The sequence below is a fragment of the Gallus gallus genome, chromosome 2 (assembly GCF_016699485.2).
Source record: "Gallus gallus isolate bGalGal1 chromosome 2, bGalGal1.mat.broiler.GRCg7b, whole genome shotgun sequence".
Lineage (NCBI taxonomy): Eukaryota > Metazoa > Chordata > Aves > Galliformes > Phasianidae > Gallus > Gallus gallus.
In genome coordinates this window covers 129,537,231-129,563,427 of record NC_052533.1, presented here as the reverse complement: position 1 = coordinate 129,563,427, position 26,197 = coordinate 129,537,231, and the positions used below count along the sequence as shown (strand labels likewise).

At 39.5% G+C, this 26,197-nt stretch overlaps 1 protein-coding gene across 2 annotated transcripts in view; it reads left to right on the top strand.

The window, feature by feature from the left end:
- The window catches only part of DPYS (dihydropyrimidinase), a 28,402-nt gene extending 7,758 nt beyond the window's left edge, over positions 1–20,644 (top strand). For both annotated transcript variants that reach the window (NM_001277426.2, NM_001277427.1), the window contains 6 exon segments: positions 4,818–4,974; positions 6,232–6,373; positions 6,873–7,015; positions 16,536–16,743; positions 18,922–19,027; positions 20,515–20,644. In NM_001277426.2, the coding sequence (NP_001264355.1) occupies positions 4,818–4,974; positions 6,232–6,373; positions 6,873–7,015; positions 16,536–16,743; positions 18,922–18,996 (725 nt within the window). In that variant the 3' untranslated portion in view covers positions 18,997–19,027; positions 20,515–20,644.
- Positions 20,645–26,197: the final 5,553 nt, after the last annotated feature.

Below are 26,197 nucleotides of genomic sequence, written 5' to 3'. Positions count from 1 at the left end.
CTAGATGCAGCTGAATCTACTCATTGTCCCAGACATGGTCAGGTCAATTATTTACATCTAAAGAATGATATGTGTGCAATCAATCTAAGATACAGTCATCTTAGTGAAGCTTACATAGCTTACAGGCTGCTAGTCACTTATGAAGATTGGTCAAGACAACAAATCTCTTGACATCCAGGCATAAGGGATTTCTGCTGACAGCATAACCTCAAGAAGTGTCGCTACTCAAAGGGAGATACTGTTGTGCAGCCAGTTACTGTGCAAGAGAGCTCAACAGGCTGCTCACTATCTATGGGATAAGATAATTAACTCATAGTCATATTTGTATACCAACTATAGATCTAAAAGCTGCCTGCAGGTTGTAGGGATTAGGTTGTTTCACGTGTTCTTCTGGAAGTGCCTGTGGAAGCACAGCACTGTGGGGACGTTATGCCAGTAGAAGGGGTAAGACAGAAGCCCATGATTTGAAAGGCCTGAATTCTTACGGGTTATCCATCCTTGTTATCTTTTCACCTCACCTAATGTGAAATGCATACAGATCTGTTTCCTCATTTCTTGACTTTAGACATTACACTAGTGGCATGTATTATTAATATCAAAATCCAGAGTTTGAGATCATGGACAAAAATACAACCTAAATCAGCCTGACATCAGTGTGCTAAAATAGATTGGAATGTTTATGTGAAACATGTATTGATTTTGACTTCTAGAAAGACTTTTCTATAATTCAGGTTTATAAAACATGTATTTTTATAACATATAAAACATATATAACATATATACCAACATATTTTAGTAGCACGTTTTTTGTGCTATGCTATATTGAATTTCTCCACTAGATGACAGTGCTGCTGGTGATGTGAATTCTATCCATCAGTGTACTGTTATTTGTACATTCATAGGCATAGGCATAACACTGACATTCATGTCAAAGTTAACTACAGGAGGCTGTAACAACAGTTAAAATACCCAGATTAAAGACAAAACACTGGCTGTGAACGTAAAAGACCTAAGAGAAGAGGTGTTGTTTGTAACACACTAATCAAGTATAAAATACAATGTTGTTAGTAAATACTGTGAAATATTGTCTTACATATGCTGTAAGAATAGACTGCAGTGCCGGTATGATAAATGGCTTTATTGCAGTATGATCCTTCAGTGTGTAAAAAGGATAAATTGGTATTACTTATGCTTATTGTTGTGCAAATTGCATTTTGTAGCTTCCTGTGTTCATAACTGTCAAAATGCTTGTCTTTATGCATCACGATATAAAACATCTTTTCATAATTAATTTCTGCTTTCACTGTAGTATATATCTTAGGAAAAAGAAATCTAGCATTGATTAAGAAATTACTGAAGAGCACTAATGTGCCACAAAGACTGGTATAACAGCTACAGGTTTTAGAGAGATTGATCTGTGTAAATTCTGGCAATTAGAAATCTACTGTTGTTGTTAATTTCAGTAAGTATTATTTTTCATTCCTCAACTAAAAATGATATTGCAAAATGAAGAGTTCCAGACAAAATACTTAAATTTGTGAAGCTTTGTATTAATGATGTAAATAAAACTGGTAAAGAATGCCAGAAGGTGGAGGGTGATGATTCTTCCCCTCTGCTAGGCATCCCATCCCTCGAGTGCATTGACTGCACCACACAGCTTGCTGTCAGCCACAAACTTGCTGAGGGTGCACTCAGTCCCACTATTCATATCATTGATGAAGATATTAAAGAGCACTGGTCCCAGTACTGGTCCCTGGGGGACATTACTCTTCATAGATCTCCATCCAGAGAGCCACTGACCACCACTCTCTGGTTATGATATCATAACCAGTTCCTCATCCATCAAACGGTCCACCCATCAAATCCATATCTTTCCAATTTGGAGAGAAGGAAACTATGGGGGACCATGTCAAAGACCTTGGTGAAGTCCAGATAGATTACATCTGTGGCTCTTCCCTTGTCCACTGACGCAGTTACACCATCAGAAAAAGCAACAAGGTTGGTCAGGCAGAACATGCACTTGGTGAAGCCATGCTGGTTATCTCATATCACATCCCTCTCTTCCAAATGCCTTATCACAGTTTCATGATCTTCCCTGTCACTGAGATAAGACTGACAGGTCGGTAGTTCCCTGAGTCATCCTTTCTACCCATCTTGTACCCATTAAAAATGTATGTGACATTGCCTTTTTTCCAGTCACCAGGGGCTTTTCAAATATCATTGAGAGTGGCTTGAGAGCTACATCAGCCAATTCCCTCTGGATTCTGGGGTGCATCTCATCAAGATCCATAGACTTACAGACATTCAGGTTCCTCAAGTGGTCGCAAACCTGATCTTTGCTTACAGCAGGAGCCTGTTCTCTACTTACAGCAGAACTGGCTCCCCCAGTTCCCACCATTTGAACCATCTGTTTGAGGATTGCATGTAGAGTAGTCGTTAGTGAAGACTGAGGCAAAAAGGCTGCTGAGTATCTCAACCTTCTCCTTGGCCATTGTTATTAGCCCGCCTGTATTGCTCACTGGGTGAGGAACATCTTCCTTCTGATTGATGTACCTATAGAAGCCTTTCGTATCCTTTGTGACCCTTGCCAAGTCCAGTTCCAGTTGGGCCTTGGCCTTCCTGACCCCATCCCTACACAGCCTAGCAGTATTCCTATACTCCTCCCAGGTTACCTGTACCTTCTTTCACTGCCTGTACATTTTCTTCTCGCTCTCCAGTTTGACCAGCAGGTCCCAATTCAGCCTTCCTTTCCTGACTTCCTATACCTTGGGATGGAGAGCTAAGGAAAGCTTCCTTAAAGATCTGCCAGCTCTGCTCTGCTCTCTTGTCCTTCAGGACAGATTTCCGGGGTGTTTTGTTGAATAACTCTTTGAAGAGCTGGAAGTTGGCTTTCCTGAAATTAAGATTCCTAATTTTACTCTTTCTTCACCTGTCTGATATCCTTCATGAGTGTGAACATCATTCTTGTATGGTCCTGCATTGTGTATATATATGCAGGACTTTTTCACTATATATCTAGGCTGTAGCACCCTGTCCTCAAATACTGTGTTCAGAATTGCCCAAAGAAAAGCCAAGACCTCCCTCACTCCTGCTGAAGCTCTGAATTAGGAAAATACAAATCCAACTCAAACCTCCTCATTCACTGAGCGTCCACATTGCTTAAGTGGATAGCCTCACATTCAGTGCTTTTGGTTTTGAAAATAAGATTTTTAAAAACAACTGTTTAAATCATGATTTTTAGGCCAAAAAACTTATGGTGCTGCAGATAAATTGGACTGGAAGCTTAGAATGCTCCAAGCCAAGGCATCAGAATGTCAGTTCAGCATGTCAGAGCATGCTGAGTTAGATACAGCAAATTAATAATGCTCACAGGAAGAATGTAGGTCATGGCAGAAGTTGTACTATTGTAGTCCTGGAATAAATGTACAGTATGGTAATGCCAGAGCAGGTCTTGAAACCTTGCAGAAGTAACTGTAGAACTGTAGGTTTTAATACAGTCTTCAAAAATGATATGTGACTTTTTTGCAAGTCTAGCATAGAAAGTTCAAGAAATGGCACTACTGCAGTAGGAAGCATTTTGACAAGAACTCAGCTCCTCAGAAGCCACCTGTGCAAGCGTAGCAGCTTACAGAAGTACCAGAACTTAATGCACTCAGAGAATTTTGCAATGGTTTGCACTGTTGTTTTCTAGTAGTGAAGGTGAATGCCTCAGTTACACTCAGAACACCAGAAAAAAAAAATACTATCTAGTAACAGAATAATGGCCATCTGAACTCTTGCTGAGATAATGTAAAGATAGTTTTAATAAGAATTGCCCCTCATCACTGAAGTGAAATATAGGATCCACAGAAAGGTAACAGTTGTCTGTGAAGAGCAGGGACAGCAGAAAGCTCTTGCCAGGATCCAGCAAAGGCTGCCTTTAACAAGCACCAAGCAGCCTATGAGTGAGTGCATGAGGTCCCAGATTGCTCTGATGTTTTGGAAACCATAATGGTTAGTGGCAATATCTGCTATGCCCACAGAATAGCAACATGGCTGGATCAACTCCTAAAGGAGGAAATATATTGTTTCAGCTCCCATCTTCTTCAAATGAGTTTCAAGCCCACGTTTCCTAGGAGGAAAAAAGACATAAAATATATTAGCTTTATCCAAAGGCTAACAGCTGGTTTAGATTGGGGTCCTCGTATGAGAAATCTAGAATACTATGCCACACACAAATAAAGTTTGGAAAATAACTTATAAAATTAAAGTATTTATGGTTTTTAATTTGGAAATGTTTTTATATTTTTAAAATTTACACCTGGTGCTCTGTTGTTCTTCCTGGTCAGCATGCCTGCATTTATAGCCTGAAAGTTAAAAATAACACCTTGCAAGGTCAGTTTGCTGTATATATTAGATTACATTGTTACATAGTCAATAATTTCAGAACATCAAACAGAAAGAAATATATGGATCTTGAACATAATTAATGCAACCCAGGATTGTGTTCCTTTTGAAATCTCAATCAAATGCCTAGAAAACAGTGTGTAAAACCCATTACAGTATATCTGTCAACAATTTAATTAAAAAGCTTTCCAAAGCAATGTTCTTATGAGAAAATATATTGGGAAATCACCAGCAGAATACTCAGAAAAGAGATGCTGTGTTATAGCTTAGTTAATCTTAGTTTATTATGTTCTTCCATGTATTGATGTTTAATTTGAAACATTCATCCAAATTCAAATATATTACCACCCAAAATTTCTGAAACAGGGGAAATACAAGAAATTCATTTTTATGTAACTTGATGATGCTACTATTGCTTTATGTGCTTTTAGGAAAGGTGGTTTATGGGGAGCCTATTGCTGCTGGTCTTGGCACTGATGGTACCAACTACTGGAATGAAGACTGGGCTCATGCTGCAGCACATGTGATGTCACCTCCACTGAGTTCAGATCCTTCTACTCCGGATTTCCTCATGAACTTACTGGCCAAGTAAGCAGTTGAACAAACACTGACAGCTGTTGCACAAATACTCAGCAAATTCTGTCTGATTCCCTGGAGACAGAATTATAAGGAAGGAGAAATGGAAGGTGAAACAGTAGATAAAAAAAAAAAAAAAACATTTTTGTTACAGAAACTAGAAACTGCCCAGATTTTGTTTCTCTGAACTGTTGTGGCCTTCTGTCTCTATCCTCACTTGATTTTAGCCTTGCCTTGCTAGTACTGCAGCAAAAAGTAAAACAGGAGGGCAGCAAGGCTGTATGTTGGTGGGAAATTTGTGAAAAGATGTCACAGTTAGAGGTTCATTTTTTTCACTTGAAATTTGGATGTCACATGAAAACTAAGGCCACTGTTTTCTGAAAGCAGATATTTCAGCTCATGACATTTGCTTCAGAAGGAATTAGGAAAAGAAGTATTGCCTAGAGAGGTGGTGGATGCCCTATCCCCAGAGACATTCAAGGTCAGGCTGGATGGGGCTCTGAGCAGCCTGATCTAGATGTAGATGTCCCTGTTCATTGCAGGGGAGTTGGACTAGATGAGCGTTGAAGGTCCCTTCCAACTCAAATGCTTCTATGATCCTTCGGATGGGGGTAGTTAACAAAATGTGGCTGATAGTTGTGCAAAACTGGGGTAACTTAGTGAGAACAACATGGAGTTGTGTCAGGGGAGGTTTAGGGTGTGGATTAGGATACAGTTCTTCACCAAGAGGGTTGTCAGGCACTGGAACAGGCCCTCCACAACAGTAGTCATGACACCAAACCTGCCAGAGTTCCAGAAGCACTTGGACAATGCTGTTAGACTTTGAATTTTGAATGGCCCTGTGTGGAACCAGAAGTTGGGCTTGATGATCCTTGTGAGTCTCTTCCAACTCAGGATACTCTGTGATTCACAGCATATGTGGAATGGCAGTCTAAAATTGTTCTAAGTGGGGATGGAATCAAGTCCCTTGCTCTGGGCCAAATAAGACAGTACTCCATTTGTGGAACATCTAAGGCATATCCAAATATCCATATATCCATAAGTGTTTTTTTGGTCCTTGGTATTATCTGAGGACTTTCTGAAGAGAAACTGGCAGTCACTGTGAAGATATTCTTGGAGGATGGGGTTAAAGACAGGCTGACAGGATGTTTTCAGTTTTTCTTTGCAGGAAGGATGGCTGGATGTGTCTACCCAGCCTTGCAATAGATTTTCCTATGCAGCACTGTCAGACGCATGCTCCAATTCATAACTAACTTTGTTTCTCCATAGTGATGACCTGTCTGTGGTAGGGACTGACAACTGCACTTTCGACACATGCCAGAAAGCTCTGGGAAAGGATGATTTCACCAAAATCCCTAATGGACTGAATGGAGTGGAAGACAGGATGTCAGTAGTGTGGGAAAAAGGCGTTGTAAGTAAATCGAGGTGTCTGAACATGGAAGTAATTGGTGTCTCCAACAAAATACACTGTCTCAGTATAAATAACTTTTCAGATTTATCAAATGTGTTTATCACAGGATATCTGACAACTCACAATTTTCAGAAAACAAGATACCTGTGACATGTTATGTCTCCTGAGGAAACTGCTCAGCAGAACTACAGATTCAGAAGCCAGCTAAGAAATTTGATTCCAATTGACTCTGAACTATGACCATAGCTTTTAATTTGTCTTTTTTTTCCCTGTTTTATGAGGTAAACTGACACAAAGCCATCATATTCCATATTTGGTGAAAGTGCCTTTTAATATGTGCATCAGACACAAATAGTTATTTTTATTTCTTTTAAACTCATCAGGAAATTGATGTGATGCTGTGATTTTAGTAGAGATCAGCCTTTTCATCAACAAAAATGATTTTAACATTACTTGTTTAAAAAAAACAGTGAGCTTACTCTTGTGTACTCTCCTTCAGTACAGTGGAAAAATGGATGAAAACAGATTTGTAGCTGTTACCAGCACAAATGCAGCAAAGATCTTTAACCTTTACCCGAAGAAGGGAAGAATTGCTGTGGGTTCTGATGCAGACATCGTAATTTGGGATCCCGAAGCTACAAGGTATGTAGGGGAAGTTGTTTCCTTCCATCCAGCTTCTCTGCAGGAAAAAGTACCTCAATCCATTTGTGCAGTAATAAACCTCTAGGGAGAGATTATGGTACGGTTTTTCAACCGTACTTCATATGAGTTATTTACAGGTTATTTATTTAACTCCTACAACGGTGTATATAAGCAGAGATCCTTGATCTCTAGATGGCGTTAAAAAATCACCCAAATTGCTGACCAAGCACAAAAATAACAAGATCCATACACTGTACTACAAAGGCATAGTATCCTAAGAGTAAAAATAACCACTTTAGGATCTTAGAGTAACTGTTAATTGTATGATTATGTTTAGCCCCCTTTCACTACAAAAAGCAGTGAGGGAAGCCTGTGTTCCTGCAGAGTGACCCTTGTGTTTTGAGCTTACAGCTATTTCAAACACATTCAGAGGTGGTCAGAATCATAAGTATGGGGTCCTGACCTGCTAATGTCTCCTTCCTAGCTAGCTACAGTGGCAAAGACATAAGTGCGCTTGGTTCTGAAGCTCAAGCTGTATGTGCTTATACTTTTATTTAAGGAGTTTTCTGACTTTGTGCCCATTAAGTCTGCTTAAGTAGAACTTGTCACACCAACAAGAGAAGCACAAAAGGTATGCCAATCTCTTGCCCGTACATGGCATGCTGGCCTGATGCCGTGGTACATTTATGCTTCAAAAGACATCCACTGTCTTTCCAAGAGCCTCAACTCACACAGCACAGTCTGTGCAATAGAGCTGATTCCTGTCTTCAGATCTCTTCACACCAACAGCCAAATCCATAATCAGGCCACTGTAAGTATCTCAAGAATCTCTCAAGTGTTTCACTTAGCTCTTACACCCACCCTAGTATAAGAGCAGTCTAAACTGCATGAAAATGGTTTGGGAGCAAGTTGTCAGAGACAGCTCGTCTTTGGGAGTTGCTAATATCAGCTGAGATGGCTATGGGCTGTGTGAGTGCATCTCCACTGTCTGACCTCCAAGTAGGTCACTTTAAATCTGCAGACATTAAGCAGTTGAGTACAGAGTCTGACCACATTCAGCCACGCATATACCAGCAGCTGGTCAGGAGGTATGCCAGGCTGGTGCTTTGGTGTCGGGCTTGGCTTCAGTTAGCAGTATGAGCATTCACACTGACCCTTCATTGACTTGAAATTCCTTCACTGATGTCAATCTAAACAGTGAGTAAATCCATATAAGAAAGCAATCATAAACCCTAGCTGAGCTTTGTGGGGTGCCGGACATGATAACAGCATGGCCAGCTTCCATCAAGAGATCACAGTGTCTGATGTTCTTAAAACTTGACCTGTTTTAACCCAGAAATTGCAATAGATTTTCAGCCTTTGTTTTTAAAAAACAGAGTTGAAGACTTCTCTGATTGTAAAGCAAAGTTTGGAAACATAAGTAGATAAATCTGAGGCTCAGTAACAAAATGGAGGTAAAAAGCCCTAAACCTAGGTTTACCTTACACATACACAATTTTCCAGACTTATCTTCTGGTTTTTGAATTTCAGGCATTTCGATATACTCATGAGTAGCAAAACCATACAGAGTGACAGGAAAAAGCTATCTGTGTTTCAAACTGCAAAGCTTGAGGACATGAAACTTGCTATTCAGAAATCCCACAAAAAGCTGTAAATACCAGCAGAAGTTTCTAGAGTGTCAATCTTAATCAACACAGAGTCCTGCCCTGTGCTGGGTCAGAGAGATTTTGCTGCCGGGTATTGCATAGTTCATGTGCATTATGCCTTCTGGCATGTTGAGCAAGCATATTTTGGATCCTAGCAATGAGCTTTTTCAGGACAGCGGAGCTATAAACTCTGATTTAAAAAAAAAAAAACAAAAAAAAACCTGAAGGTTTCTTTTTAGAGCTCACTTCTGCTCTGCCTCAGGACAAATGAGACTAGAAGTAGAGCTATGACATTGTTCTCAAGGTGCTTTGTCAGCTCCTAAAATTATCTTTTGCCTCCCAGACCTTCTTTCTGCCTCTCTTCACTGTCCTGATAGTTCTCTTGTAACTTTTGCCCATTGCAGCTTTGAAGGTACAGTTTTTCTTCAAATAGTTTTTCAGAAATTAAACTGTATTTTCCTACTGAGCAAGCTGATTTTAAGTTGAATCAACCTTTTTGTTTTTATTGATCCTTCCGATCTGTACATTTCCCATTGTTTATCCCTTTGGCTTTGCTGAGAACAAGCCACTGTGCAAGTACAATTGTGTGAACTCTATGAGTAAGTATAAATAAATCTAGTGCTCATCTATTCATTTCACTATAAATCCTGAAGAGGGCACAAACAGCCAAGCAGAAAAAAAAGGATCTAGCTAACGGACTTAAAGCATTTGAGATATTACACAACCTGCAGTCTCATATGCTTTTGTTGCATCTGGATATTAGTTTTTGATTTCACAATAGGCTTGTTCCTCTTTCTTGCAAACTCCTTCCTGTTTCGATGATAACTATGTTTCACATTTGTAGATCTAAATCTCTTAAGGTAGGAAAATGTAATTTTACAGTTCTGGCTTGATGCTGTATTGCTAGTCTTAAAATGCTGGCTGATAGTAGTTCAGGTAGTTAGGCAATTGCTGAAGCATTGCTGTGAGGAACTGGTATGGTGTTACCACAGTCTGGCAGAGGATTCTGAAGTCATTTTGTAAGAGTGAAGCTCTTCAAAATGTAAAGTCTTAAATTCTTGCAAAATCAGCTGCCTTTTGCCTTCCATATCATTGCACAATAGCAAGATGATGGGTACTATCTGGGCATTCAGGACATTCCTTTTCTAGGTTGCAAAAGCCTGGTGAATTCAGTATCACAGCTTTGCAAGCTGGAAGCAGTTGCAATTCAAGGTTCTACTTCCAGCACTCTGCTGCTTTTGCTGAGGCTTTATTTACAGGGATCATACACTGACTGGCCTATTTCTGCAGGATTTGCTGGTAATTTCTGCAGAAAATATTGTATTACCAGGTTTGTTGGTGTATTTCAAGGTTTCCAAACACTGGTTTTAGGGAGCCAACATGAAAGCAAGCAGAATTGGAAAGAAACACTTGAAATGTACAAATTCATTAGAAACTGCATTAGAAAAGATGGGTTGTGAGCTCTGCAAGATTAGGTCTACTTAGCTTCCTTATACTCATGTCATATTTAGAACAAATTCTGAAGAGACCAACTGGCTTATTGCAGCTGTGTGCTACCAAACATCAGTCACCTTATGGGCATCAATGCCCTCGGCATCCCAAGTACAGCCTATGCACACAGGAATTTTTTTGTGAGAACTGCTGGAAAAACCTGACAGCAAGCCAGTGTCCTCTATAGCTGATACCTTTGCTATTTGGAAGCAAGTAAGAATACAAAATCTCTAAGTCTTATGTCAGAAATGCTCAGCAACGAATCTAAATACTGAGTTCCCAATTCAGACTGTGGAAAGAGCTGAGCATGCCCTGTAAAGAAGGTGCTAAATCTTGGAAGAGATATTCAGCTCCTGGATGCTAGTAGGGCTCAATAAACTAACTGCAGCCTGTCAGAGCCTTGCAAATAAACCCTGGGTCAGGCCCTGCGGGCAAGATCAGAACAAAATTTGAAAACATCCATAGGTAGAAAAAATCTCATATGGGATTTAACTAAGTCCAGTTGAATTATCGAGCCACTTTGTTATAACAGCATGCTGTCTGGGAAGCTTTCCTCACCATTGATTTCCCACTTAGCTAGTACAGCCTAAAAGTTGGGTCACTTTTGAATGTAAAGGCAGAGGGTTATGCAGGCAGTAATCTCTCACCTCATCCTCCTTTTCTGTGGAGTGGCCCTCTGGCATGCCCAGCATGTGCCAAGGAAGCTGGGCTCAGTGCCGAGCCCAGCAGTGACAGCTGCAGTCCCAGATGCACAGCTGCTGAAGAGGGTGCCCAGGATGCAGGAGTCCTGAGGTGGAGAAGGAGGGAGGAAAAGAATTTGTTAGTTTTGTAACCTATCAGCTATGGCATACCTAGAGGTTTCTAGCCCCTATTTCCAGTGCTTCTTAATGCATTTTCCATGAAACAGTCACTGGCTGCAAATCAGCAAGAAATCATAGTGGCCCAGACTGCTGGCATTTTTTCCCTCTTTGCCTCTGCTTTTGTATAGATATGTTCATGGATAAATCTTTTGCATTTGTTAGAACCAAAATCTGCTGCTTATGTCTGTCCCATTTGCAGTCAAAGTCTTCAGCCTCAGAGTTAAGTGGGGACAAGTAACAACATTTAAGGACGCTATGCCAAACTACTGCCTGTAATTTTTCATACAGTGCGAGAGGAAAAAAAAACCACAACAATGTTCACTGATTATTAGAATAAATAATGCTGTGCCTGTCTTATTCTTTTGATGAATGATCATAATATTGAATACTGAGAAAATGGATAATCTTATCTAGACTGAGTTAGGCAAAATGAAATAATGTGACATACCAATATGTATGCATAGGACAAGTATGTTCCAGCACTTTCAGTAGCTCCATATTCTTTTGCACAGGTACAAGCCTGCACATGCATGAGTGTATGCTATTTCACTAGAATCCCAGACTTCCTGTCAAAAACCTGTGATCTCCAATCTAGGGAGCATGGAGAAAGAATGAATAGGAAATGAATAGAAAGCAGATCAGACTGTTTGCCGATAGAGATTTTGAAGTTCACATCCTTTGAGATACTCAGTGCCTGCCTGGGCACAGCCCTGAGCAACCTGCTGTGGCTGACCCTGCCCCATGCATGGAATAGAATAATCTCTGGAGATGCTTTCCAACTGCAGTGACTCTGTGGTTCTATAAACTGTAACAAAATAAACCTCTATGAGAGAGCAAGATGTATGTTTCCCTAGTAACTTGCTGTCTCACCAAATGTCTACTGCTCTCTTTAGTGAGCTCAATCTTAGCAATGTAACCAAGAAACAAAAGATTATTTCTCATTTTCTCCTCATATGAGCTTGTCATTTTCTCTCCAGGAATCATGCCCAGGTCTTCTTTAGTCATTGAATAGACTCATTTCTATTCTCTTCTCTATCCTTCCCTGCAAGCTTAATTTCTCATTATATTTTCCTTCCTGCCCATCATACAGTTTGACAGTTTCCACTTGGAGTGATTGATAGGAGCAGACTGATGGTATCGTTGACAAATTAGTTGCTTACCATAATCAGAAAAATCATTTTGTTGTCATTCTCTGCCCATCTTAAAATGGTGCATCTTAGGAGGTATGAATGCATAAAATAAAGGTCCTGTCCCTCAGATACGCCACCATGACAAAGAGCTCACAATCATTTACTTCCTATCCTTTCTAGCAACTCTATTTTATCCACAAATCCTCTCACTTCCTAGAACTACTCAAAGACTGCTTATTTAGGCATATTTGTAAGCAGCTTGGGATGCAACTTTTCTAAGTTTGTATGTGCAGTTATAACAATTCTTAATACAAAATAGGTTCTCAGCTTTTTAATCCACATAGATCTCTCCTTTCTCTGCTGTTTACTTCTTTCCTTTTCTTTGTATTAAAACTATCTCTTTGACAAAGTCCAGTTTACTTATCTTTATAAATGAGCAGTGCCTCAGGACAGCACAGGAAGGTGAACCAGAAATGTATTTTTGACTAGATTTTAGGAAAGGAAGTTAACAGTACGGCAATGTGAAGGTAGCTGAAGTAATGTGAAGGAGCAAATCACAGAGGCTGATATTAGCCTCAGCAAACTGGAGTTTCTCACCTGCCCTCAACTGTGAAAAGTTTAAAGATATTTCATTGTAAGCACTGAGAGAAGTTGCTTACCTCTCAAATACTTCCTTTAACATAACTTGGTTTTCTATAGGAGTTGTCCACAAGGCAGTTTTCAGAAATGGACTCAGATCATTTTAGTTGTCTCTATTACTGTTTTCACTTAAGTAATTATAAAATCTGTGTCCCTCCACTCTGATGAGATGTTCAACAGCTGTTCTTGCCTAAGGGCTGTTGGCTACAGAATCCCTTTGTATTCCTGTGCCTAGAGTATTTAAAGAAAATCCAGTGAGGTCTGCATCCAGTTTCCACTGAAAATAATTATGTTCTTCAGTTTCTTATGGCCCCTCTTGAAAACTATACAGATAAAATCCTCATATCAGTCAAAGTTTACATCCTAGAGCTCACTCTAGTCTAATGGATACACCTCCACTGGGCCAATGTAGCTTCATTTCCTATGCATTACAAGGTGTAGAAGATTACCCTAATGTCATGCTTGCTTCCCTTCATGTGGATGCCCTTCATGCTTGGCTGTAAGTCACTGTTTAGTGTTTCAGGCTCTGATGGGGGCTTAGACGTGTTTGTGATGCTCCTGGATTGTGTTTGACTTGCAGTCTAGTAACTAACTTTTTACAAAGCTTCGGGGCTTATGAAGTGCATAGCTTTTGGGTTGACTGCCTGTACTCTCCTGAATATCACACTACAGCTTTACAGCCTATTCACACTGGAGCATTAGTATAATCTGATGCTCTTTTCTAAGTTTCAAACTTCTGTTTCTAGGTGATTTTGATATTATATTCTAGGAATGGCTGTAAAGCCCATCCTCACACAGAACATAAATAAGTACAAGGTTACTACATGCTGAATTGCCTCGCAAAGTCTGCAAATTGCTCTTTGGCTATAAAAGAATTGCTTTTTGACTATAAATTGGTTGGATAGATGCACTGTATTGAAAATAAAGGACAATCTCAGAAGTCTACCTCTTTGGTTCTTAGGGAATATCATTTTTTTAATTGATTGCCTGAAATCTGTTTGCAAGGCAGATGTATGAAAACCAGCTGAAGTGAATTACATAAAAACACTGATATAAGAAGGAAAAAAAACAGAACCTGATGTCTTTGCAATATCCTCTTCATAAAGAATATTATTTAAAATCTTGAAGTAATCATTCTGACCTCAGTCTCCATTTGAGGAAAGGTTGTTTGCAACAAGAACCTCTGTAATTTGTAGCAAGAACTAGAGAATTTTATGACATTGATAAAAAATTGCCTTTCAAATTTTTGAAGCCTAGACTCAGAATCTGCTTTCTCACACTGAATGACACCTTGTGTCAGACATCACTTAGGATTTTGGAGGTAACCATTACATTCTACTTCACTATGATGTCAGTCTACTTTGCCAGATTATTAATTATTTCAGATGTTCCTGCCATTGACTGAGGAACAATAGCACTCAGTTTCAGAGCAAATACTGCAATTTCACCGAGCTTTCCAGCAAGCTCTTGTCATTGAGATGGCTGATACAGCATTGAAAAGTGTGTTGCATAAGGTATTTGAGATGTGAGCTCCAGATACAAGCATACTGTCTTTGTTTCAATTCATTGCTGACTTCCTACCTGAAACTTTCACTTCCATTAAAAAGCTAAACATAGATGAATTTTGGTGAACTCCCTAAGGGAGTCTGCACTTAACCTTCAGAAAGGGTAGCATGATCAAAGTCTTGTTTCAAGAGAAGAGTTACAAATTAATTCTATATAAGTTTGTTGTTGAGAGAAGCTCTGGGAAATCTATTTTCTCATGTTGCAATTTTTACATGTACGAATGGATGTTTCTTTCAAATGCACTAACTCCTATTAGTTTTCCATATTTTTATGAAGGACATACTTGCCTTTGAGGCATGTTTACCTCCAGTGGTCCTACTCTAGCACATTTAAACAGCTTGTTTGTTGAACTGAAGGATCTTGCTTATTCTTCTGTTCATTTGCTCAAAGTACTTTTTCCATTTTTCTTTTTATGTCCCAGCACTTGCCTTCAAATAGATACGAGGTATGCCCAGAGAATGCTGAAGATAATTATATTATAGTAGTTCTTACTTACTGTTCTAGCAGTTGGACCCATAAGTGTAATGCAGTAAGCCAGAGGAAGATGTTCACCAGCTCTCTGCAGGGCTGTTACAACACCCATTGGTAAACTTGTTCAACAGGTATTCATAGGACTGGTGAATACAAGGGACATCTGACTTCTATTGCTTGCTCTTTCCACTGTGATTTTACAAGGTGATTCCTGCTCTGGAGAGTAGGAATGCATAAGTTTAATGTCCAAGCTATGCTAAATAAGAAAGTTTTTTCTTCCTATGGACAGACTGGCCATAGAGAATATTTTTGTATATACAACATTGAAAAGTCAGTTGCAACTGAGAGTTAGATGTTGCCCTAAGTAGAACAAACTTCTTTTAGTTCAATAGAACACTAAAGGCAAAATATGTATCTTTTCAGTATTACTTTTTACTATATAAGTAGTCATCTAAAATATTCGATACTTGATTACCTTTGAAAATTGTTATACTTCAAGAAAGATATTTTGTTATTTTCTTACTTTCATAAATATGTTAATTAATAATTTTAATAATTATTTTCCAAATAGATTAAGATTTTGATCTATTAACATCTCATGTAAACCTTTACTTTGAAAATTATTTTGCAAAAGATATTGTGTCTGAGATAGTAACAGTGCTGCATGTTCACATCAGGTTTTTTTACTGTTTACACACTCATCATGGAAAATTCTGAATGCTCAACAAAAAACATCCATCCTTTCAGAAATTACAGATAGCAACAAAAATATAAACTTTCTAAATTAAAAAATAATAATAATAAATCTTAAGATTGGAAACATATTAAATTTCAAAATTTTGTGACCTATTTTAGACATAGATAGTAAGTAGTTTAGTAGATAAAATAAATAGTTAAGGAATTATATACAGCCTGCACTTCCAAATGCAATGTCAATGCTAGCATTGAGTCTGACTTTCATGTAGCCAGTTTGTGTTAGAGAAATTTGCTAGAAAATTTCTGAAGATAAAGAATATGGTCTATGCATAAACAAAGCAATAATACTGTAGCTCAGATTGCTATAGTTGAGATCTAATATTATATTTGCTTAGTGCCCTTGGAGAAAAGGTATGTGGGAGTGTGATTATTATTTGACAGCATAGAGATATTTAGGCTGTGTGTCACTGGATTAAACCAATTCACATTAGGAGTTACCAAAATTCATTGCCATCTACTAAATTTCTAGTTAAATAGTCTTTGCCTTATTTGTGAGTCTCAGTCTTTGAAACACTGCAGCCATACCTTTCAAACTTTAAATTGCAAGTCATTCTAGCTAAGAGGTCAGAGCTTTTTCTGACCTTTTTGTGCATAGATATTCCTTGATAAGGCAGAATTCAATCATGTTATCCAAATAAAATATTACAACCTGTTGGTTTTCTTTTCTTTTCTTTTTCTTTTTTTTTTTTTTTTTTTTTTTTTGCTAATCTCTTTCCAGTGGAAAATTTTGTGTTTCAAGGCTGCAAAGTTCTGTCCTTTTGACTCCCTCTTTATTCTTTTGAAATGCAATTACCATTCAATGAAATGTTAATGCTCTATTCTATTTTTACAGCTATTCCATGATGTACTCTCCAATGTCATAGCTTAATAATGCTGCTAAATCTTCCTCTATCAATTTCTTACAATTCCATAATGCAAGGGTCATAGTAATTTTTGTGGTTGTTTTGTTCTGTAAACCCAGGACAATATCTGCAAAGACACATCACCAGGCCAACAACTTCAATGTGTTTGAAGGGATGGTCTGTCATGGAGTTCCTGTTGCAACAATTTCAAGAGGCAAAGTGGTTTATCATGATGGAGTTTTCAATGTCACAGCAGGACAAGGCAAATACGTCTCTCGTCCACCGTTCCCTCCATATGTCTACGAACGAGTCAAGCAGCGGGAGGAGGTTAATTAAAATAATAAATCTCTGTAATGCTTTCTAGAGCATGAGGATAACTAGCTCTTGGGAACACAGGTTTGGGGATTCAATGGCAATTTCGCTTACTAATCAAAATCCACTGAGGTGGGAGGAAATTAAACTAAGGAATCAATTTTTATTGTTCTTCATATTACAGAGAAATATCATAGATTAGCTCCTGCTCTCGGGATAGTCTGTATCTTTGTAGACAAAGTCTAGGTACTTCTTAAATAAGTCCCATCTGCAATAAAATTGGCCAAAATATTTTGCACGTGGGTAGTCTAACTACTTGCTAGATTTCACCACTATTTTCACTGAAAATCACAAAGGCTCAGCATTATCCTCAGGAACAAAACTTATACTGGAGGAAGGGATCAGATATTTAGGGTTAAGCCCTGTAGAATATTGAACACTTAGCTCTGTTCCAGCAAGAGTATTTTAAAAGCTGAACATGTGCAAAACATACTTCTGAACCAAGCTTATTGTTCAAACTCTCATTCTGTCTTTTTTTAAAGAAAAAAATTCAAAATAAATGCAGAATGAATTTTCAGTGCCTATTTGCCACGCAGGCATTCATGAAGAAAGTTTTTGAGGCTTTAGTTTTGCTTATTATGGGTAGAATTTTCAAAAGCACCCAGACTAAGTATGATTGAAAATCACAACCTGAATCATTAGAATTCACTGCAGGATCTAAAATTTAAATTAGACCAACATCAATGTGCGATCTGACTCTGAAACGCTTCCAAGATGATTCTATACATTACATCCTGCTGTTGTCATGTTGGACTGTGAAAGGCACATGAAAATCAGTGATGTTTTCCTTCAAACATCACACTCTCCCAGGAGCTGGTGGTCTGTCTGCTAGCTAATAGGTGTAATACACTTCAGGGGACAGGCAGAGAAGCCCTTTTATGAGCACACAGTTTTTCTCTGGAAACCAGAAATGGTAAATAAGTGATGCATGTTTGGGTTTTCTGAGCATCCTTTGGATATATATCATATACAGATTTCTGTGTGCCTGTGAGCCTGTTTAATCCACTTGACGCTGAAGATGTTTGGTATTTTGTTAATGAGAGCTGCTTATTTTTACTGCACTTTCTTTGTTGTGCAGTGTTAGTTCCTTTAGCTCTCAATGCAATATAAATGCCATATCACAGCAATAGAAGCTAGCCACTGAAACAGATTTGTACCAGATACTGTACCAGATATAGAAAAGACTTAGGGCTTTTCTAGTAATAGAACTAAATGATAATTAAGTTCTTCCTCCAGTATTGCTGACTATTAGTGAACTCAGATCCTGGCATCACTAGTAAAGCTCTATGTCCCATGTGAGAGGAAGATCAGTTTCAAAACTAAATTAAAATTCATGAGAAATTTGGCAATCACAGAATTCTAAGACTTCAGTGAATTTTGTGGTTTCTGTTTCCCATCAAAGCTTGGGAGAATTTTTCCTTAAGGAAATTACTTCACAAGTGAATATTCTACCAGCTCAGCATTCTGTGTAGTCAGCATCAGAGGTGGTGTATGGTAGAAAGCCCCACAGGGCAGGAGTGGCTTTGTTTCCTTGACTTTCACTTAACTTTTATATGTAGTAAGAGCATCACTGGGGAATGCGAACATAGTAATGAAGAACAAGTTTACATTGTGAATGGGCAATGAGTCAGCTCTTCTGGAGAGCTGTATGCCTTCTCTCCTGAGATATCCTGAAGTAGCTGAAAAAATACTAAATGTATATACAGAAACAACCAAATACTGCAGATAGTTGATTTATGATCATGTTTTTTTTTTTTTTTTTTTTTTTTTCCCCCATGATAATTTATATGCCACAATCTCCAGGATTTTTCCACTCTTGGATCTGTTTAGATTAAAGAAGGGAGAAGCATCAATACATTGAGGTGGAACATGGTCAGTGACTTGTTAGAAAAATGGTTTAGAGTTGCTTTGGTAGAGTCCTGAACAGATTGAACTACCTCCTGATGAAAGCTGAGAACAGAACAGTTTAACTCCAGAGTAAGGGATCTTTTCAAGAGAGAAGTTTGATGAAATCATTGAGTAGCATAACATACAGAGCTGGGCTATCTCAGGACTGCTATTCTCGTTATGTAGAGTTAGCAATTGCAAGGAGAAGAACAATAATGTTCTAAAGTTTGAAATGCTTTATTGCAGGTCTGTCAGCCAATTCCTGTTAAGAGAGAACCATATGCAGGTGTGGTCTCAGCAACACCCAGCGCACCAAGATAATAGCTGCATTCCTCAGGTTTGCTTCCTGCAGGTAACTGTCTATCTTAATTAGTGAAAGCTGTTTTACTTAATTCTTCCCTGCAATTCCAAGAAAAATGCAGCTGGCCTTCTGGCATGAGACAGCCTTGTCTGAAATGAGCTCTCTTGGAGTTGTCTTGGTATCTTTGAATTTGATGAAAATGAGCGGTAACTCATATGGAGGTCCTCTTTCTGATTGGATCCTCATTTTAAAACTTCTTATGAAGGAAGAGAATGGAGTTTGATCGTGAAACTGAGGTATGAGTGTGAAGTCTCACAGAAAAACTGAGCTCAGGTAGAACATCCCTTTTCAAGCACCAGGAGTACGAAGTGTAAATGTTAGGCTTGCAATTTTACAGGAAACACAGGAGCAGCTTGATGTGAAAAATCAAATTTTCTAATGCTCCTTTCTTACACACAGTAAGTGTCCATCAGTTGAGCTGTTTGGATTAAGCTGAGAAGTCTGTACTGAAAGGACAATATCTGTCTTTGTGCAGTAGAAGTGCTTCAGTCAAGGACAGCTGTGGTCTGATGGATGGCTGAGCTGCTATTAAGCTCAGTGCTGCTAACAGGATATGTAGTAAAACCCGGCATCACCCTCTTCCTCTTCACCAGTGTCCACAGTACACAGCTTGGTTATTGACATTCCCTCAACTGTGTAAGCTCTGGTGCTTGGTATATCTTTTTGTGAGTTGATTTACTTGCTAAGCCAATAGAAAACAATTAGCTTCATTTTTCTGGGCTAGTTTTCAGATGGCTTAGTGAGTTGAACTGTCTCTTAGAAGAACATAGGAAGGATATGCAGCATGGGATAAGGCAGCTAGCAAGAAAGGCTAGGCAACTGCATCTCAGTCTTCATCCATTTCCAAGTTGCAGAAATGCTTCAGAAGATAATAAAATAACTTCAGACAGCACAGCTGGAACATGACGATGCCATACACCAAGTGCAGTCGAAATATTTATCTGCTACAGTAGAGGGTTGCTTAATATGGGTCAGGGGTGTAGTGAGTGGCAGTAAGCATGACAAAATCCAGGCTGAGTGTTTGGGTATGTATAAGTACCAACACTGAGGTAGCTATCATGAGAAATGATTTCCCAGTAGATTGATGTAAAGCCCCAGTTTTCACATCACATAAAATGCGTTTGTTCGTGGTGCTAATTAATATGAGGGCAGGAACAAACCTGCATTGGTGGGAGGGCTAAATTAGTTTTTCCACATTTTATTGCATTATTATTTTAAAGTTCCCTCAGAGGGAAGCTTGTCTAGAGGATCAGCAGCAAGGGAGTGCAGCATGCTATTTGTTTTCCTCTGTCATAAGGGAGAAAGCTTTTGTAATAGAGATGACTAAAGGCTAAAGCTGCAATAGAGTGAGGGAGAAATAATCATTTTTTGCTAGCTCCTAGCACTCATTCTCCATTATTGCCTTTCTGAGTGACAAATTACAAAGCAGAGATTTTCTTTTGAAAGATTACATCATATTGTCTTTTTCTTCTCCGCAGATAAAAGCAGATGAAAATGACCCTGATGTCTCCACTGAAGCAGTGCATGTTCTGTTCACAACCAGCTTCTCAAGAGCCAATGTGAAACAACAGTAACCAATAAACATTACACTGCGCTTCCTGCATGAAAGATGTCTTGCAATCTCTCTTTAAAAGAAACTTTATTAGTAGAGGTTGAAAATACTTTTTAGAAAACGACCCTAATTCTTTAATTCGTGTATTAGAAAGATCTCTGTATTTAGGGATGCGAGGAATTCTCATACCAGATACTGGAGCTGATTCTTCTCTTTCCATTCCTGAAAGGGATCAGGTACAGAAAAGTACTGATTTAGGGGAACTGTCACTATTTTAGAGCAGCTGCTACATCTCCCTACTCCTGTCTTTAATGTGGATTTCAATCCTGCCAGTTACACAGCCAAGTGTTTATTGGCATGGTCAAGTATTTCCTATTATAATCTACGGAAATCTATGCTATTTGTGTTGCTGAACTCATCTACAGTACTGATTCTAGCTTTATAGAGAGACACAGACTCTCTAACTTAAAGGGTTATGAATGAAGGTTATTAGGGCCAGAACTTCTGAAAATTTTTTAACAGAAAATGTGAAGTTTCCCTCAATGTAAATGATACAAATTGTGGGGTTTTCTGTTCATTTGTTTTCTAGGATAGGATTCTTGAATTAAAAAATATATATTCTTACTTGTTAAATGTATTTGATTTCCCCTCTGAGAAATAACTGTTTCTAAGAAGCATAAACCTGTTCCTCCATCTAGGCAGGTTTTGCTACAGAAACCTAGAATTATGTTTAAATATACATTTTTACATGCAATAGCCCTTCTATTTTTAAGCAGCAAAAATATTTAAGAGAGAAATGAGGCCAACAGAAAAACACCTGTATGGAGATTTTTCTCCTGTATGTAGAAGCACTATAACCTGTTCTGTGCAAGCCATAAGCCAAACAAGCACACAGGGACATTCATCTTTGCAAGACAGGCACTGAAAAGCATATGATAATTACTGTTCTTTTAAATTTGTCAGTCCTATATTTCCTGCTACATCATGGGCATTTGATGGTGTATGATCTTGTAGCAGAAACAAACTCTAAAACATCGGCAGTTCTTCTGTCTCTACTTAGGAAAGGAGACTTTTCTGTGTAAGGTGATGGAGGTTAATTATGTGTGCTTAGGAAGAGCTAGCACATGCTCCCAGCTCTCAGCCTCTCTTTGTCAGAATGGCAGAACCACGTATCCAGTACTACCACAATTCCACTACAAGGTAGTGGAATTCACCATTCTGTGTAGACTTCTAGATCTGTAGATGGGTAGATCTGTATCTGAATTTATTGTCTAGTCTCTTTGTAAACAACAAAGAGAAAGAGATTCTTCACAATTCATTTCAACAGCAGGATCTTAAACAGGCTAGATAAACTTGTCCAGATCTGTTCTCCCTTGGGATGAGATGGATAGCTTTCTTGCAGTGCCATCCCACTTATTACAGGGAGAAGAATATGCTTGATTTGGGTGCAGATGTCTATCTTGCAGCTACCTTCCACCCAGCCCATCTTTCCCTTTCAGAACTAGAACTTTATGCTAAGATGGATGCCTGTCTTATGTTTTGTCTCATCAAGAGTATGTTTCCATTATTTTTAATTATGGAAGAAGAACAGAAATTTGAGAAGAGTAGGGGAAAAATAGCAGGGACAAGAAAAGATGTATTTATACTTTTAATGATAATTTGAATTTGCATGAAGCCTTTAATATGAGTGTTTAACAATTATTAGAGCCTTGCAATCACATGATATACCTGGGAGACTAATAAATATAATGACTGTACACTCATGAGATCTATAAATTCTCAAAGCTCTGAAATCACGTAAGTGTTTGAGTATGTGTAGTTGACTGATGTTTAACATCCAGCATTGGCTTAAATGTGTTCCTCAAGGCCACAGTGACTCAATTATTACAGAAAAGAAACCCAGGAGAAAAGGCTGCCAGCCCTTTGGGTACTGTGGAGGTAGGTGTCCAGGTCTTTCAAATGTCTTTTTCCTCTTGGGACCCTTATTGAGATCAAGGTGGTAGAAAACACAGCCCAAAGGAACAAAGTTAGTCATTTTTCTAACACCAGATGCTTTCACAGTAAGATAACAGCAAGTAGTTTTATGAGTTATATAAACACCCATCATGTAAACTGAGCTTTCTAAGCCATGAAAGTATATTAACCATGGAAAAATGTATCTTTTTCTGTTTCCTACGCATTTTTGTTAGATTTGAAATGAGGAGGCTTCTCCCGGTACCATTAGCAAATAGTTCTTCATCCCTATGATGGTGTTTTCTGCTCTCTGTCATGGCTTATACTCCTTACGGGGGAATCCTTAGGATTTTGTTCTTAACAAATGCATACTATCCAATTGCAATGACATTTAAACATTGTGCAGATGTGAAAAAAATTACCTGCATACTGTGAATTGGAATTTCCACCAAAGCATCTGTTTTATCTCTGCATCCTCGAGGCCCATCAGGTTTGTGAAATTCATGAGTACTTATTTTGCCATGGCTCGTGCTGTCCCCAGGTTATGAACCCTGAGAATCAGTGTGATGCCAAAATGTTGTCAGCTGTGCTATCCAGGCACCACTACTGAAGTTGAGGACTGTCATGGTCCAAATCCCTGCAGTTTTATTTTTCTTTTCCTACTTATGACGGGTGCGCTGTAATGGTGGGATCTTCTCTGGGATATAATTTTGGAACTCCCCTGGTCCTTGTTCCAGAACACCAGTAACGACTGATAGCAGAACCAAATACAGTAGAACTGCGTATATTTAATTTAAGAAAAGTGATTTTAAAACACATTTATTTCAGCACAGTTCCTCAGTTAGAGCACTGGAATGAGGCGCTGAATGGTCTCCCAGTTCTGCCTCGGTCTCCAGACCTTACGAGACTTCTGAATTTGTCCTACAGCCTCATCCCAGCTACTGCCTGCAATTTATATTTGCACAAAGTTGTTGCTGGGCCTGTGCTATAACTGCTCTCCTAAGTCAACAGCTGCACCACAGGGCCTTGGAAAGCTGGATTAGAGGTGAGTTCTGCAGCCCACACAGTTTCCTTGGGCGTCTCCCAGGGAAGTAAAACAATTGCTTTCCTGCAGATGTTTGAATCCTGCCTCATTCAGGCACATTCTCCAGCCTCTACTGAGAAAAACATTGGATTTCATTGACTCTTCTTTCTGTCTTTGGCCACTCGGGCAAAATGGGCTATCTCTTGATAGCTTTGGGAGCTGGCATTGCTGCCTTCAACCCTTTTTTATTTTCATTTTTTTTCTGAAGCAGCAGATCTCAGTATAGAGTCATTGAGGATCTGCTTTACCAGGGCTGAAGCACAGAACAGCCTCATCCCTGCTCAGTACCTCTCACCGGGACCCTGATGGTTTCCCTCTGTTCTCGTACAGAAAGGTTAAGATTCAATTAAACAAGGAAAGGAAAAAAGTAATGATATTTTTGTCACTCTCTCCATCCAGACAGAAATTTGGGATTTCTAGAACCCCTTTCTCTCTGGTAATAACGACTATGAGAGCAGGAACAGCAATTTGGGAGATCCTGGCATACCTGATGTTTCTTTCATCCTCATAATCTGACACAGAAATGCTTGTGTAGCCACAATGGGTTTACTGCTCAGCCCCCTGTGAAGAGCTGAGGGGCACTAAGCGCTCCTCTCCTGCTGCAGCACCCAGAGCTGAGTCCAGCTGCATCGCCGGGCGTGCAGCTCTGCAGGGCCGCTGGAGGGCAGGGCTGGCATGGCACACAGGCAGGAAGCTGTTCCCGTGCTCAGCAGCAGCATAGTCCCTGTATTTTGAGGCCTGCGCTCACTAAATCGACAGAAACACCCTCATTCGTAGGTCTTATTTCATCAACTTTGACCCTTACGTTCTTCATTTGCAACGTAAAGCAGAACTAAAAGAACGACTTTGCCTACTCCTTTGTTATTTATTTTAAAACATCTGAGCCATTTGGACTGTGATAAAAACCGAAGGAGTCTGTGTCACTAAGCTGACAGAGCAGGGAGTGTGTAAGCAGCTCCAAACCCAGCACCCTCTGCCTCAGCACACCCAGCTGCCTGCATGAAGTGAGCACTGGAAAAGCAACCCAAAAAACCACCCGTACTCTTAGCTATGAGGGAAGCCAAATCCAGGGCCTGGGGTGCTAATGAGGACAGTTCCATAAACACAGTTGTTGGTAGGAAATGGCCTTATTTGTGCTGTGAGTCAGGGTCAGGAGAGCCAACGTGTCTCTCCAAATTATCTTCACAAAACAATCAGGGCAGCCTTTCATTAATTTTGCAAACCAGATTTGATCCAATTGGGGGATTTTTCACAGTAAATCAAACAACTTCTACAGCAGTGAAGGGTGCTTAAAAAGAAAGTTGAGCTCTGCAGTGAGCTGGGGGAAGGAAAGGGATGAAGGGGTCAAAAGTCAAATCCAGACCTCTCCTCAGACTTTTCTGAGCACTGGGGGTGTGTGATGCATTTCTGACAGCCCCTAGAGAGGCAGCTGGAGACAACGCCCACTGTGAGGAAAGAGGTTAAAAACTTCCACTGAGCCAATAAATGAATAAATAAAACCCTTAATTTCAAACAGCAGTTCACTTTTACTCAGCAGAAAGAAAAAATATATGGTTTTTATCCGCGGGGAATATGATCTATTGGAGCAGAAGAGAATATGGCAAAAGAGGAAAGGGGACTCTGAACTGATGAAGACAGGGGAAGAGAGCCAGGATAAAATGCAGGAAATAATAGGGTAGGAAAGAAGAGGAACAGAAATAGTTGTGGATGGAATGCTGTCTTTTTTATTGTAACTTGTAGACTTTTTTTACTTTTTTATTTTTTTTAAGGAGAAGAAGAGAAAGGATGTTATCATGTGGTTGAGGTCTCTGATAAACAGGCAATGGGAAGAACTGAACAATACGCAGAGGAGGCAGCTGAAGATCAACAAACCCCCAAACTTTTCCAGCTCACAGGACAGAAACAAGTGGGAGAAAACAAACCTTGTAAGGGCTGCAGAGGATGAGGAGTATGTCTCTGCAATGCCAGGAGAGGCAGACCCACCCTTACAGCTGCACAACATAAGGACCTTGGTTAGTGGGTGTTTACCTCTCCACCACATGGAAGGAGCAGACCTCATACTGTACCTCAGGGCAGGAGGTGTTCTGCCACTGAGATGAACCCTAATGTCTTTGAGGCCTTGAAGAGGAATTTGTTTTAGAATTCAAGATAATGTGTAGAATATGCCATTTTTTCCCAGGTCTCTTAGCTGTAGGCAGGTGGGGAAGAGCAAATGTTTCCTCTGCCTGTGGTTCTGCTCCCCTTCAGCACACAGGTATGTGTATGTGCAGTCACCGAGGTGAGCAGGGCCTTAGTCTGCTTGAATGCATGACACCAGGATGGCTGTCCAGCAGTATTTGTGTGATGGCACACTAGTGTTGGCACAAAGCGTTCACAAATTCAACACAAGTTTCTGCTGTGCATGCCTTATGTTTTCTGCAGAGGTTTCTGTGACAGGCTGGGAGCGACTGAGGCTGGCAGCCATCTCTGGGGCTAATGCACTCTGACTCCACTGCTGTGAGTTGCCCAGGGCTGTTCCAGTTGTGTTTTGAGCGTCTCCAAGGCTGGAGGCTCCATAACCTCACCATGTGAC